This window comes from Dromaius novaehollandiae, chromosome 1 (genome assembly GCF_036370855.1).
Source record: "Dromaius novaehollandiae isolate bDroNov1 chromosome 1, bDroNov1.hap1, whole genome shotgun sequence".
NCBI lineage: Eukaryota > Metazoa > Chordata > Aves > Casuariiformes > Dromaiidae > Dromaius > Dromaius novaehollandiae.
Genome location: NC_088098.1, coordinates 128,564,509 through 128,577,680, shown reverse-complemented (window position 1 = coordinate 128,577,680; position 13,172 = coordinate 128,564,509). Strand labels below are relative to the sequence as shown.

The 13,172-nt window shown below is 36.6% G+C and overlaps 1 protein-coding gene across 9 annotated transcripts in view; it reads right to left on the bottom strand.

Annotated features, from left to right (window-relative positions):
* DMD (dystrophin) overlaps nucleotides 1-13,172 on the bottom strand; it is a 1,316,184-nt gene that overhangs the window by 375,723 nt on the left and 927,289 nt on the right. For all 9 annotated transcript variants that reach the window (XM_026096811.2, XM_064497835.1, XM_064497804.1 and 6 more), the window contains 2 exons: nucleotides 13,026-13,127; nucleotides 5,369-5,477 (listed from right to left, as the gene is read on the bottom strand). In XM_026096811.2, coding sequence (XP_025952596.2) covers nucleotides 5,369-5,477; nucleotides 13,026-13,127 — 211 coding nt within the window. The remainder of the gene's footprint in view (nucleotides 1-5,368; nucleotides 5,478-13,025; nucleotides 13,128-13,172) is intronic.

The window sequence follows — 13,172 nt, the reverse complement described above, 5'->3', positions numbered from 1 at the left end:
TTATAAGGTCTTACAAAAAAAGCCTAGAACAAAAGCAGCACACCTTGTCCAGGCGGGGACACATTTCATAAAGAAATGAGAGGGAAACTAAGCTTTTCCAAGCAAGGAGACATACCTTAGAATGCAATCTCCTACCTAGAGACATCAAAGGATAAGCAAAGATTAAAGCTCTACTATCACCAATTTCCCAAAATTCACAAATACCATTGCTTTCTAGAACTCAAAATAGGATGTATTACAAACTTTGGAGGTGACTGCTGTAATTCTTTTTTTAAAATGTCTCAGCTGAATATACACTTGGGCTAATAAGCAATTAGCTTTGTTTTGATTAGATCAGCTGGTGAAGTTACTGTAGTTCACAAACCACGTGTTACAACTTGCTTCTAATGGTCCTAACTTGATATATCATTCCTCTCTCATTCTTCCTTATTCATTCTAAACCCTGAAAGCCTTTCTCTGCTATACATGGAAGCCAAATCTTTGGCTCCACCCCTGCAGCCTCCAATTCCTACCCCTAAAGCAAATTATACTGAAAGCACAAAACAGCTTTGGTTGTCCAAAAGACAGATACCTAAACCTCATTGCTAGTAGAGTGATTATGGGTGAAGCTGTTAATTGCTTTCTTCAAATTCTCTGTATTAAATATACAATAATGAGCATTGCATACATAGCATTTTTGCCACAGGTATCCCTAACTTCCTTCTAAGTGTGCTGCAGTTTTCAGACAAGCTTTATTTTGTAAAATGAAAACAGTTTTTTTTAACAGATCTATCCCAAATAATGCTTCAAATTAAAGATCGCTAACATGCTAATTTTTAAGGGACAATCAACTCAAACTCTTTTTAATTCTGAAAGTAATTTCAGCATTGTAATTGACACTAACTCTCATTCTTCACAAACACATTTTTCTGTTTCACTTGATTATGTATTTCATAGAGAAAAAGACAGAAAGCTGGCTAAAATTTCAGGGAAAAATGGAAACTGACTGTATACAAAGTACTATTTACTGAACGAATTTAACCGCAAGAATAACAATTTAATGTACTGCTACTAGTTATATTAGCTGTACATGCAGTATGTAAAATAAGCTCACAAAGTATTTTTGGTTATACTAACACAGTTATTTTTAATGTTTCACTGACTCCAAGTAGAGTATGATTCTGAATACACACACAATTTTTCAAGAATTTGTATTTTCAAGTACAGCACTAAACAAAAATGATCAAAATTTTTCAACAACTTACTAAGTTAAATCTATATTTGAATGAAGACAAAAAATGGAAAATGTCATCCTCAGGAACAAAGTCAGAAATGTCTTCCCACCCCGCAATGTATTCACATGGTATTACAAAGCTCTATATAACTTTACGTAACTTACTAAGCAAGTACAGAGGTAGCGCTTTCATACAAAAGTCATACCAATGCATACAAAGACAGTACTAAAATTTTCCCTCTTGTAAACGCACATTCCAAAATTACATTTCTCTAAGCTTAAAATGTTTTAAAACTGCTGGCTAAGCAAGGCATCAACATGTTTTATTAGAGACATTTGCACGATTTCATGTTATAGTATCAAGTACAGGTAGAAAGTGTGATTTGCTTCCTGAGTCACCTTGTCCTGGAAGTCAATCTTTGCTAAGGTTTGAGATGTTCCCTTCAGCTAAATACATTTTCCTAGGTGGAAAATAATTTTTGTTCATCATGCCTGAGGGTATACTGGACTGGTGGGATATTAAGGACATTTTTTAGTACTTCTTGTGCTGAAGAAACTGTAATACACAAAACCTAGAAATAATCATAAATACATTGCAGGTCTGTTCTTCACCTCTATCATAAACACCAGATGGTATATTTACTAAGGCCCTCTGGCTGAGTTCTTGTAACCAGACTAGAGCAAATGAACCTGACAGCACAGTAGAGGTTAGCCAGTTATATCTCCATTCCCTAGTCTTAGACACAGATGTGAACATTATTACATTCCCATGACCACAGCAGTCTCTGTAGAATCAGTAAATGAATAATTATCAACAGGAGATACTATCATTCATTTACAGAGTCCAAAATTGTTTTGCACATCTTTTTTTTTTTAAATGACCTTTAAAGAAAATGTTTTGGGAAGCTCCAGCCTTATTTTAAGGACACTATATTTCTCTGAGTTCAGAGTTCAAGGACATTGGTGACCCCATATAGTCATTAGTTTGGAGGGAGAGGGCAGGAGGAAGACCTCTTTCTGAAGACTGGTGTTAACATACAGGTTTCTCACAGTGTACCTGAGTACAGAAGGTGAGCATCCCCAGTTGCAGTGTTTCAGGCACTTCACATTGATCATTTTAAACTGATCTCAGTTTAGAACCTTTGTGAATAGGAACATAAATACATTTTTCTTACCCTCTCTGTGTCCACCTAAGGTCACATTTCTGCATGCATTTCTCTTGACAACAGTGCCAGCTGAGGCATTTCCCACTCCACCCTGCTTCTGGCCATCCACTCCTAAATCCTTCCACTCCCTCAGTTCTGCAGTGCAACAGCTTATGTGGCCATGATGCAAAATAGATGAAGGAACCAATCTGATTTACAAATAACATAATAAAAAAGCTGCCAAGAAAAACCTCTATGGACCTACTTCAGAGATAAACCTCCAAGAAAGAAAAGTTTAAAAAGCAGAAATTCTGTGAGATGGAACTGGAAAAGCTGAGTTGAGTTACTGGGGAACTGATACAGTTACACTGCTTCCGTGACCAGAGATACTTCTTGTTCATTGTACTATCCCTGTGCTTGTTGGATCTACCAGCTCTCCTACAGCTAGGTTGAATATCTATGCATATTAATATATGCAACATTAGAATCAGCAGCATAGAACAAGTCCATAAAAATGGCTATAACATAATATACATGGTAAAAATAATTACAAAACTTATCATTAGTCACAGCATAAACAAAACCCACGACATTAAATCTCTCTCTCTCTCTCTCTCTTTTTTTTTTTTAGTAAGTACAATAACACTAACTTTTGGAATAGATAACCATTTTCTCACTTTGCAGAAACCTGTGCTTTTCAGGATGATTTGAGCTCACTGTACCTTCTTTGCATAGTTAAAAAAACATGCACATGATATGTTCAACACCTATTTACTAAAGTTTTACTAGAAATAGACAAAAGGAGTTAGAGTAACTCATTGGACCAGGGAAGAGCAGTGGATGTTGTTTGTCTTGACCTTAGCAAGGCTTTCAGGACTGTCTCCCATAACATCCTGATAGGGAGAAATGGGCAGAAAGGAACTTCATGAAGTTCACAGAGAAAATGCCAAGTCCTGCACCTGGGGAGGAACAACCCCAGGCATTAACTGGAAATTACGTTCAAACATAAGCAGAAACATTTTTACTGCAACGGTGGTCAGACACTGGAACAAGCTGCCCAGAGAGGTTGTGGAGGCTCCACCTTTGGAGGTATTCAAAACCTGACTGGACACAGCCCTGTGGGAAACCTGCTCTGGGTGACCCGGCTTTGAGCAGGGGGGTTCTATTAGATTATCTCTGGATGTCTGAATGTGCCTTCCAGCCCCAATGAATCTTTGTTTCTGTGATGATACACCTATAATGATGTGATTGCAGTAGACTGACTCAAAATAAAGAAAAACTATGAATTAATGTTATAAGCACAGGTTCAAATTTTAAGTGTTTTTACCACTATAAAGAAAATCTTAGTTTCTGCCTAATCCTTTATAGAACACCAATGCTTTCATTTTATGCATGTGTACTTCCATCTGCTGAATTTCAGAAATATTAGTAGCCATTCAGTCTACTTTTAGAATTAAAGCGAGTAATTTTGCAATTCTTCAGTTAAAGATGAGTTAATATGGGGATCTGCTGTACACTGTGCTCTCTCTCTTTTTCAGTTATTATCACTTCCTTTGTAACAACAAATTCACAGCTCTCAAACACTCTCTTCCTCTGGAAGCTGACATAAGCTGCTGACATGCAAAACCAACATAGCAAGTTTAGTGACCCAGCGCAGCAAAAATGATTACACATCTCCTTCAGTTCTACCATGTCATTAGATGAATTTTTACAGTATGGTGTAGGAAGAAAAACTGTAAAGCAAGGATATTACCAGTATTTAGCCCTTTTATAAAACTAATTGCCACTGCAACCAAATAGCTAAAACTAAATGATAGTTCCTATTTACTAATATTTAATATGTCATGAGCCAGACGTCTGCTTTGCTTGGATTGATGTACCCAACTTTGACAGAAGTTGGACTGTCTTCTAGTACTGAATATTCTGAATTCTGTCTAGGTGGTGCAATTATTCACTTCCCTGTACAAAGATTTTTCTGTTTTGGTGCATTACAGAGTCATCAGTAAAAAGCAGAGAATTCTCCAGTACCAGCTTTCTTGTATGCTACCCATTAGAATATCTTAAAAGGCAAGTGGGATCAACATCCTACAAATAATCAAATCCCAGTTAACTACTGGAGCTACGTCATACACTGAGTTACAGATTATCTGACGGGGAAATTTTTTCTTTCTGCTCCAAGATCTAATGATCAGCTTTGAAGCTTGTATGGGTGAGCAAGGTTCTTTATCCAATCAAGGGAGAGACTTTAATATCAAGGGAAGAATCTTAGAGGCTTTAGAAACTCAGACTTTGGGAATTCCAGCACCCATTCTCTATTTTTTTTCCACCTATGCTTAATCACTACCTTTCTGAGGAAAGCCATGGAAAAAAAATCCATGCATCAAGTAGAGAAAAATGATTCTGTAGTCCTTGCAGGGAAGCAGCATGTGCCAAGAGATATGAGATTAATACAATATAAATATTGTCCAAATAATTTAAAAAGAAAAAGAGATCAAGTCTCTTGTTGTGGATTCATCAGCTCAGACACCCACAGATACATATCACAGACTTAATGTTTAACTCCAGAATTACTCCTACCATGTTTGTCATACAATACATCGAACATTGTCTTGAAACAGTGCCAGTTCCTTGCCCTCACTATGATATTTAAAAAGCAATTTCAGAATTTCATTCTGTGAACAGTTTACATCCACTTCACCTACAGCATTATTATTCTTCTAACTTAAATAATTTGTCTCCCTCTATAGTATTTCCTCCATAAATACATGTAGAAAGTTATAATGTCAGTTCTTCACAGGATAAAGAAACAAAGTTCTGAAACAGTAATAATTAGAAAAGCATGCCACAATGATTTCATCAGACCTATAAACTAATTTGTCTGCTGGGACACATTATACCAAATAGAAAGGAAGGAATAAAAAACAAACTGAATTTGACACCAGCACTCTCATTTACAAACGTGTAATTTGTAAATTCATCTCAAAAGATGTATATATACTGAAGCACTTACAGAGACCTGAAGAGAAAACGCCAGGAGCTCCTAATGCTGGCTTTTCCTTTAGTTGGTGAATTAAGTGGTTTATTGCCTTCCAGTCAGCATTCAAGTCTTCTAATTTTCTCTAGAATAGAAAAAAAATAAAAATACATTAAATTTATAATAATTCTTTTTCCATTTTTTCCACGTACTGGACAGCCTGAATTAAAAAAATGTTGAAACAGTAATTAGTTTTCACAAATAGGAGAGCGGGATAGATAACATATTTCTCAATGGGGGTAAAAAAATCTTGATAGTGTCAGGATCCTGACAGCATCTCTCCCCCTAGAAGCTGCTGGAGGTCAGGGCCAACATAGAAACAGCGCAACTGCCAGATCCTGAAATGACCGCCCACCCCAGCCCTGACCCACGGCGGTGCCCAATGCCCCTTGGCGCCAGGGCTGCCCCGCTGCCCCCGGGGCCCTGCTCCCTCAGGGTGGGGGGACGGGCCCTGGCGGCGAGGCCCAGCCTTGCCACCACTGGCCTCACGCACACGGAGCAGCTGCCCACACTGCTCCGAGCAGACAGACCTTTACACCCTTTCAGGGAGCACAGGCTGACTTGTTTAACGTATGGGAGAGATTTTTATCATCAAGAACCTGCCGTATTCATTTTGCTAATGAAAATGCAGAATTGAGATAGGTATTAAGAACACATGCTAATAAAACCTCTGCAATTTGTAATATCAAATGCAGAAGATATTCCTCCACCTATAAAAATGAGGGAAAAAATTGCAAGAGACTCCAGAAAATCTTAAATTGCAGTGTGTGGGCATGCAGTCCTGAGCACTAATAGCTAAACTGTTACTTCAAAGAAAAGCCTAAGTAAAAGTCTGGAATGTGATTTATATCAGTCCTCAGATAACCCTGGGAGGCATTCAGGCTTGGACATGACATTTCTAGCCCTCTTTCTTCCTTGCTCAGAGGACTGGAGGAAAGGATGAAGCATACTAATTATATCCCGGCATCTCTAAACTCTTAAAACGAAGACTCCAGCTTTCCTTTAAGCTACTCCCTGACTGCCTGCTGAAGAAAGCAGTACAGCATACCCATGCCATTCATAGATGCTTTTAATATTCTTATCCTACTCCTGATTAGATATATAGTCTAAATCATAATCCAGGCTTGAGGGAAACCGGATGGCTATTAATAAAGATAACTTAATTACCTTGAGTCTAAAAAGACAGGGCTCAATAGGGGAGGGGTAGAGAACAATACTCATTTGACTGAAGCATGCATGCACACACTGAAATAGCATGATTTTACACTCTGATCTCTTAGGGGTTTCTAGAATTTGCCTCAGGTTTCACCAGTAAAAACTCTAACCCCACAAAAAGGTTATTTTACGTCTGTTGCCATTAGGGGCCAGAATATTTCCTGGTATAAATTCCGGACAGCTTTTTAATAGGGTAGAAAAGAAGGGAGGTAAGCAGGTTTTATTCCCTGCATGAGGGAATAAAACATGCTTTTACCTGTTAGAGTAGCTTAAAAACTGCCTTAAAAATAAAATCAAGAGTCTGTAATATCAGAGATTCTCTTTGAGTATAGACTATGAGAAAAATGCAGAAGAAGAAACCAGGTGTGCATGGTAAAAGCCAGTTATCATATGACAATTTACCGTCATACACACGCTTTATTTCTGTGTGGAGTATGAATACACAGAAACACACGCTCTGGAACACAAATTTTTTCATGCATCTAAAAGTTCGATTTTTTTCTGCTGTTCTAGCTCAAGAACTTTATTCCAGAGCCTAGAATGGAAAGGGCTGTTCCCATATCCATTAATTCAATAGTAGCAATGAGTGCAGAAAAAGCCCTCAAAAACAGAAGCTGGAGAGATTACACCAAGTCTGGCTTAGCTTTGACTATAATATATTCACAGTAATTCAGGAAAGATACATGGTTGCTATAAATATAATATTGGTCCTGTCTGGGAGTAGCTGCTCCACTCATTCATGGATGTGAGCCAGGGATTTGTTTCCAGCAATGACAAAATACAGAACATGCTCCCCACAGATGACAGGAAGGGTTGTCTAACGCACTACACAGTCAGTGAAAGAGTATTTAGTTCCAGACTCTTCAGAATTACAGTTTGATCCAGTGCTGCCTCTGCCATAAATTAGCCTGTCCACATTAAAACGTTCACTTTAAGTGGAACAGTTCTGCTGTAGTTGCAGTTCTTGAGCTTTGGTGACAAGTATTAACGTCAAAATATCTTAAATTGAGGAACACTTTTATTGATTCATTGATTTCATTTGAACGTCGGCACAGGTGCAGTTTAAGTGAGGTTAACATGCATACATGAACTAATCTCAGTGACAGCACTAAAACTAGACAGGGGTATTTAGAGAGAGAAATGATGTACTGTTTTAAATGCAAGACTCAGGACAAGGAAGCTGAGTTCTAAAGGTATTCCTGAAATCTTTTCTTCCCACTACTTGCTCTCCCACTCAACATTTCAGGAAAGCACAAACTGAGTAATGTGGCAGGGGAACTACAGCTCTTTAACTGCTACTGAAATCCTTTATTGAATAAATTACTCTGTTTAAGTGCTGATAACTGTCAGATTGGGGCTTACATTTGCCACTGTCACCAGCAGCAACCTCTCCCTCCCCCTTCCTCAAAAGCCAAAAAAGTTACTTTATAGAAATGCATTTCAAAAGCACGAAATCCATTTCATAAAGTTGAATGGGTTAGATCATTAATGCACTAGTGCTTAAATAATCACATTTTCTATCCCATTCTTGATTCTTGAACCAGTTGCCATAGCAAATCATCACAGCCTAGCATTTAGTTTACCAACAAAAATATTTTTACAGTCCGACATTGCAAAATTCTGCTATCATCACATGCTTTGAGAGTGTGTGGAAATATGTATCTTTCAATAACGTAACTGTGAGAGAAGATGTATAACTTACCTTAATCAAGCAACATTTAATCCATTATTAAGGGCTTACCAATATGCACTCTAACAACAGTAAAACTACACATTAGTATAATATAGTATACATATATAGTCAACAGTGATTATACATTTGGGGGACTCTGTATGGCAATTGAACAAATATTTAGCTAACTATTAAGTTACAAATTCAAAATCAATCCTCATTTGAGGATAAATAAATTTTACTCCTGGGAAAAAATTCCTGCCTTTGCCATCATAATTTCTCACACAGGAAAAGTTCTAACCCAAACAGAGTTTGTAATCATCTGCCTTACCAAGAATATTTCATCTGGGGCTGCTGGATAGGTTTCAAATAGAGCACATGGTCGATATATGAGTATTTATCAGCCTATTACTTACTTATTGGCTTGTTATTTATTCTAAGGACTTGAGCAATATGCTTTGAAGACATAACACAATTTTGTTAAAAGAATTACCATTTGAAAAACTAGATAGCTTAATCTCAAAAACTAAAAATTGGTACAATAATTTAAAAATCTATGCCTATGATTAATATATCAGGAAAAGACTAACGGTGTTGTCACTTTTCGGGTGTCGCCTGATGAAATAATGGCTGGCAGATTTTAACTGTCTTCTTTACTTCTTCTACTTAGTAACTCTTTAGTGCAGAGATGTGGAAAGAAGGGGGTAACCTAAACCAGGAATCAATATAAATAATTGGGGTTTTTTTATTTATTTTCTTCAAAACAGTGAGTAAAAAAAGCTTTTTCTAAAAGATTTATCAATTCTCTAGGTCACACCTCTTGCAAATGACAAAAAACAATTACAGAAAATGTCAAGTATTTCTTTGTGAAGTTGCTGTGTTTTCATAATTATCTTTGTGGCAGGAATAATTATTTGCGTATGTTTTATAGTTCAACAGGGAAATCTCTATTCTGGGTATTTCACACACACTATAATTTTTAATTCACATAATTCACTAGAAGAATTTGACACAGATATCCATGTCAAATCAGTACTTTTTTCCTGCCAAAAATGCTCTAGATCTTTAGATAAGACATATGAAGCTATCTAAACTTCATGGTGCAACACTCCCTTTAACACCATCCTACAACAAACAAATTACCACTCTGTACAACTAACATGTGACATACTGACATTGATTAAAGACAGTTATATCTGAAAATGCACAGTTAGGCTTAATTTATCATAAGTGGGGCTGTAAGAGCAGGATATAGGGTTGAGACAATTAACGGTCAGTGCCTGTGACGTGATTCTGAAAACTCGTAAGTGAGAGAAAAGCACAGAGGGGTAGGAATGGGACGCGGGGACTGGACAGGGAAAGGGCAGACTGGAGAAGTCATGAAATAACAACTAACTGGTCACCAGCCTCCTCATGGGTTTGAGATGCAGGATGGATCTCAGTGTTTCAACCCTCAGGTGAAGTATGTGTCAATATAGAGCCATGACATTAAATTTATATTTAAAACACTGTAATGAAAGTATATTATAAAGGTTGCAAAGACAAACTGCTAAAGATTACGAAATGCCAGAATTAATTCAACTATGATTATTCATTCACATCCAACGCACATGATTGCACTAGTATCTTTAATTTCCTGACACATACTGTTTTCCACCGCAGGAGAGGCTTGCAGTGTGAATGAGTCAAAGACTGGGACAAAGAAGGCTGAACTCTATAGGACCTCTACTTCATTTATTCAAAAGAATGGAAAGATGCTGGCTGCCCCAGACAACCAAATTCTTTACAAAATTCTCAAGCACTGCTAAGCAAAGTAATTAATGTTTTTAAAGAGGCCAAGTAATTTTTTTTCTGCGCATCCAACTTGAGACATGGATATCTTATTTGCAGAAGAGCTGAGCAATCCCAGCTGCAACTGAAATTGTGAAAATTGTGCTTTTATCATGTAAAACATTGGATAATATGATGCTGAAGAATATGATGGCTGGTGTTTCAAATTTGATATCCAAAAGTATCTGCGATATTCAACTTCCATCTCTCTGTGCCTCAGCCCCCATGTATAAACAAAGATGAAAACATCATCTTGTTATATAGGAGTTAATTCAACCTGGGAGAGTATATTCAGATCAAATATTTCATTTGCTTGAAACACCAACCAGTCTCAATTAAATCTTCAAATTTGTCTCATAATTGCTGAGGAAAATATATTGAGTTTTCTGGTATGTCTAAGTTTAATTTCAAAAGCTGAGAAGACTGGAGCAATTTTTTTCAAATTTGTGTCAAGTGCTGTATCTAATTTGACCCAACTGTTCCTTTTTTCTCTTTCATTTTTGTGGAAAATAAAAAAAAATATATATAAATAAATCTAAAATTAACTAATCTTTAAAAAGCACTTGGACACCACTGTGATGAATGCTTTGAAAAAGTCCATGAGGGAATTAGCTGTTTTCATTGTTCTTCAGAGCAGAATTTAAATTTACCAAAAAAGTGCAGCTTGCAGCCACAAACTAAACAGTGAGTACGAATTAAAATACTGAATTGCTGCTCATAGTGGGAGCACTGTCCATATCCTCTTCCCAACTCGCCAGGGTCCTTTGGAAAAAAACAAGGCTGCCCAGGCAACTTTAATCCAAGAATTTTGCCCAATCATCGAGTGTTTGACTTTGTAATCTCACTAATATCCTTTTAAAATAGCATCATCTGAGTACAAATTATTTCTGCTTCCACAAAATTCCTTTTGTCTGGAAAATGATTTTGGCATTTGTTGAAAAGTATGCATTGGAACATAGAAACAGCAAACAGACTGGAAGTTACTCACTGGGAACCATAACAGAATATCAGCTCAGTATAAATGGGTGGAAGCTTAAAGAAAACAACATCAAGAAAGCAATTCAACAGCTCCAACAGTGTATATTCACTGTTCTATTACTTACTGTACAAGACAGTCAGTGAACCAGAAATTAACTTCACAGGCTGGTCAATTAATTGAACTACAGAATGTAATGAAAAAAGTAAAATGCAATTAAAGAGGGACTAGGAATGAAATACCCACTACTCCACAGATAGTTACTGATTTTCTCACAGGCACATTTTATAATATCACTGTCAAAACTGCAACTCAAGAAACATCGTAATCTCTGTTTAAAGAGTTATCTTGTTTTAGTTTACCATATTTGAGCAAATCTGGTTTTAAAAGTTTAGAAATGTCTAGAAATTGGCAGTTTTCAGTGTCCTTGATACAATCGCTTTTAAAAGAAATGGATACGGAGTACAATTTTATGTCAGAAGTTTGCTCTGCAGAGAATCATTTTACATCATTTACATTTCGGTCAATGGTGCACAACACCAGTGCTAATTCTTCTCCTTGAACATGCCAGAATTTATTCCATGATCCATCACATGCATATTACAAAAACCTGGAAAAGCCAAAACATCCAGTCTGTTGTTGTTTCAAGTACTTTGCTTGTTAAAATATTGAGTAAGGTCTCCTAAGATTGCAACTGTAGTCATACCAAATGAGTAAATGCAGTCACTGCAGTGAGATTTTTTCCAAAAATAATAGCTACGAAATAGCCAAGAAAAAATGCATAACAGAGAGTCAAAAGCTTTGTTTCTGCACACTTTCATAGCACGCTACTTCTAAGTCACACTGACTTCAACTCTTTTAGTATTTCTCACTGTTTAAAAACATTGATAATTAAAAAAAAAAAAAAAAGAGGAAGAATAGAAGGGGAAAACTATTTGCAGGGATTCCTGTTCAGGAAAATAGAAAAGAAACCAAAACATGATTAAATATGCATTAGATTCTAAAGTGGAGATAAGTGCATGCATGTTCTCCCGTGAATGGAGGCATGATGGTAGGATTTATAAATGGCATAGCAAGGGGAGATTTTGCAAAAGAAGGAAAAAATGTTCCAAATATAATAACTAAATAATATATATAACTAAATACAGATAGCAAAACAAGAAATTCACTGTAGAAGACACCTGCAGACATCTTAACTTCGTGAGGAAACCTTCCACTGTTTATTTTCTGCTATTATTTTCTGCTTCAAGATTCTATAGGATAGTAAATGATACTCTAGCTTCTACAAAGGCCTAAATAGCCTCTATGAAACTGAGCAAAAAATATCCCCTTCAAACTGATTTCTATGTTGGGGAAAAGGATTCTGTGCTACATTTTTCTAAAAGAGAAGAGTTGAGAGGGAACAGCCTTCTTAACAGTGTATTCCTCTGTTCCTAAACAGAATGAAGTCATTCTGTATGAGTACTGGGAGAGATAAAAGAGAGTAGGAATGTTCTGTATTGCCATGGTTTCTTCGTTCATAATGGGAAAACCTCAAAGCAAAGGACCCTCTGTGACTTGACTCTCACCTTTTCTAAAAGACACATTCACTTTTTTTTGATTGAGAGCATTCTGAAAGTGTAATTTAAAATAGGAAAACTTAAAAACATGTTATCTGATTCAGTTAATAAGGCAAAAAGCACTTAAATTTGTTTTCAACATGGATTACACTTAAATAGATGGAAGAACATTAATGTCAAACATTCTTCCATTGCAATATGCAAAAATTTTCTAGCTGGGAACATTACATTATTCCTGGCTATGCTGTCACAGAACAGAACGAGTGCTATTTGCCAAGTTCTTTCATTGATTTTAAACAGAGCATGTCAAGGACAAGTGTACAACAAGGGAAGCATAACCCATTACACAGTAATGGATATTGCTAAAGTTTGCTTCATTACCTTTACTGGATGAGTGGCTGGTTTTTCCTTATATAAATGACACCCTTTAGATAAAACCTCTTCCACATTCGGCTGTTTAGCCTGAACTGCTGCTTCAGTTTCCTGAAAAATAAAAACACATGCAATGTAGATTAACCATAGCATATG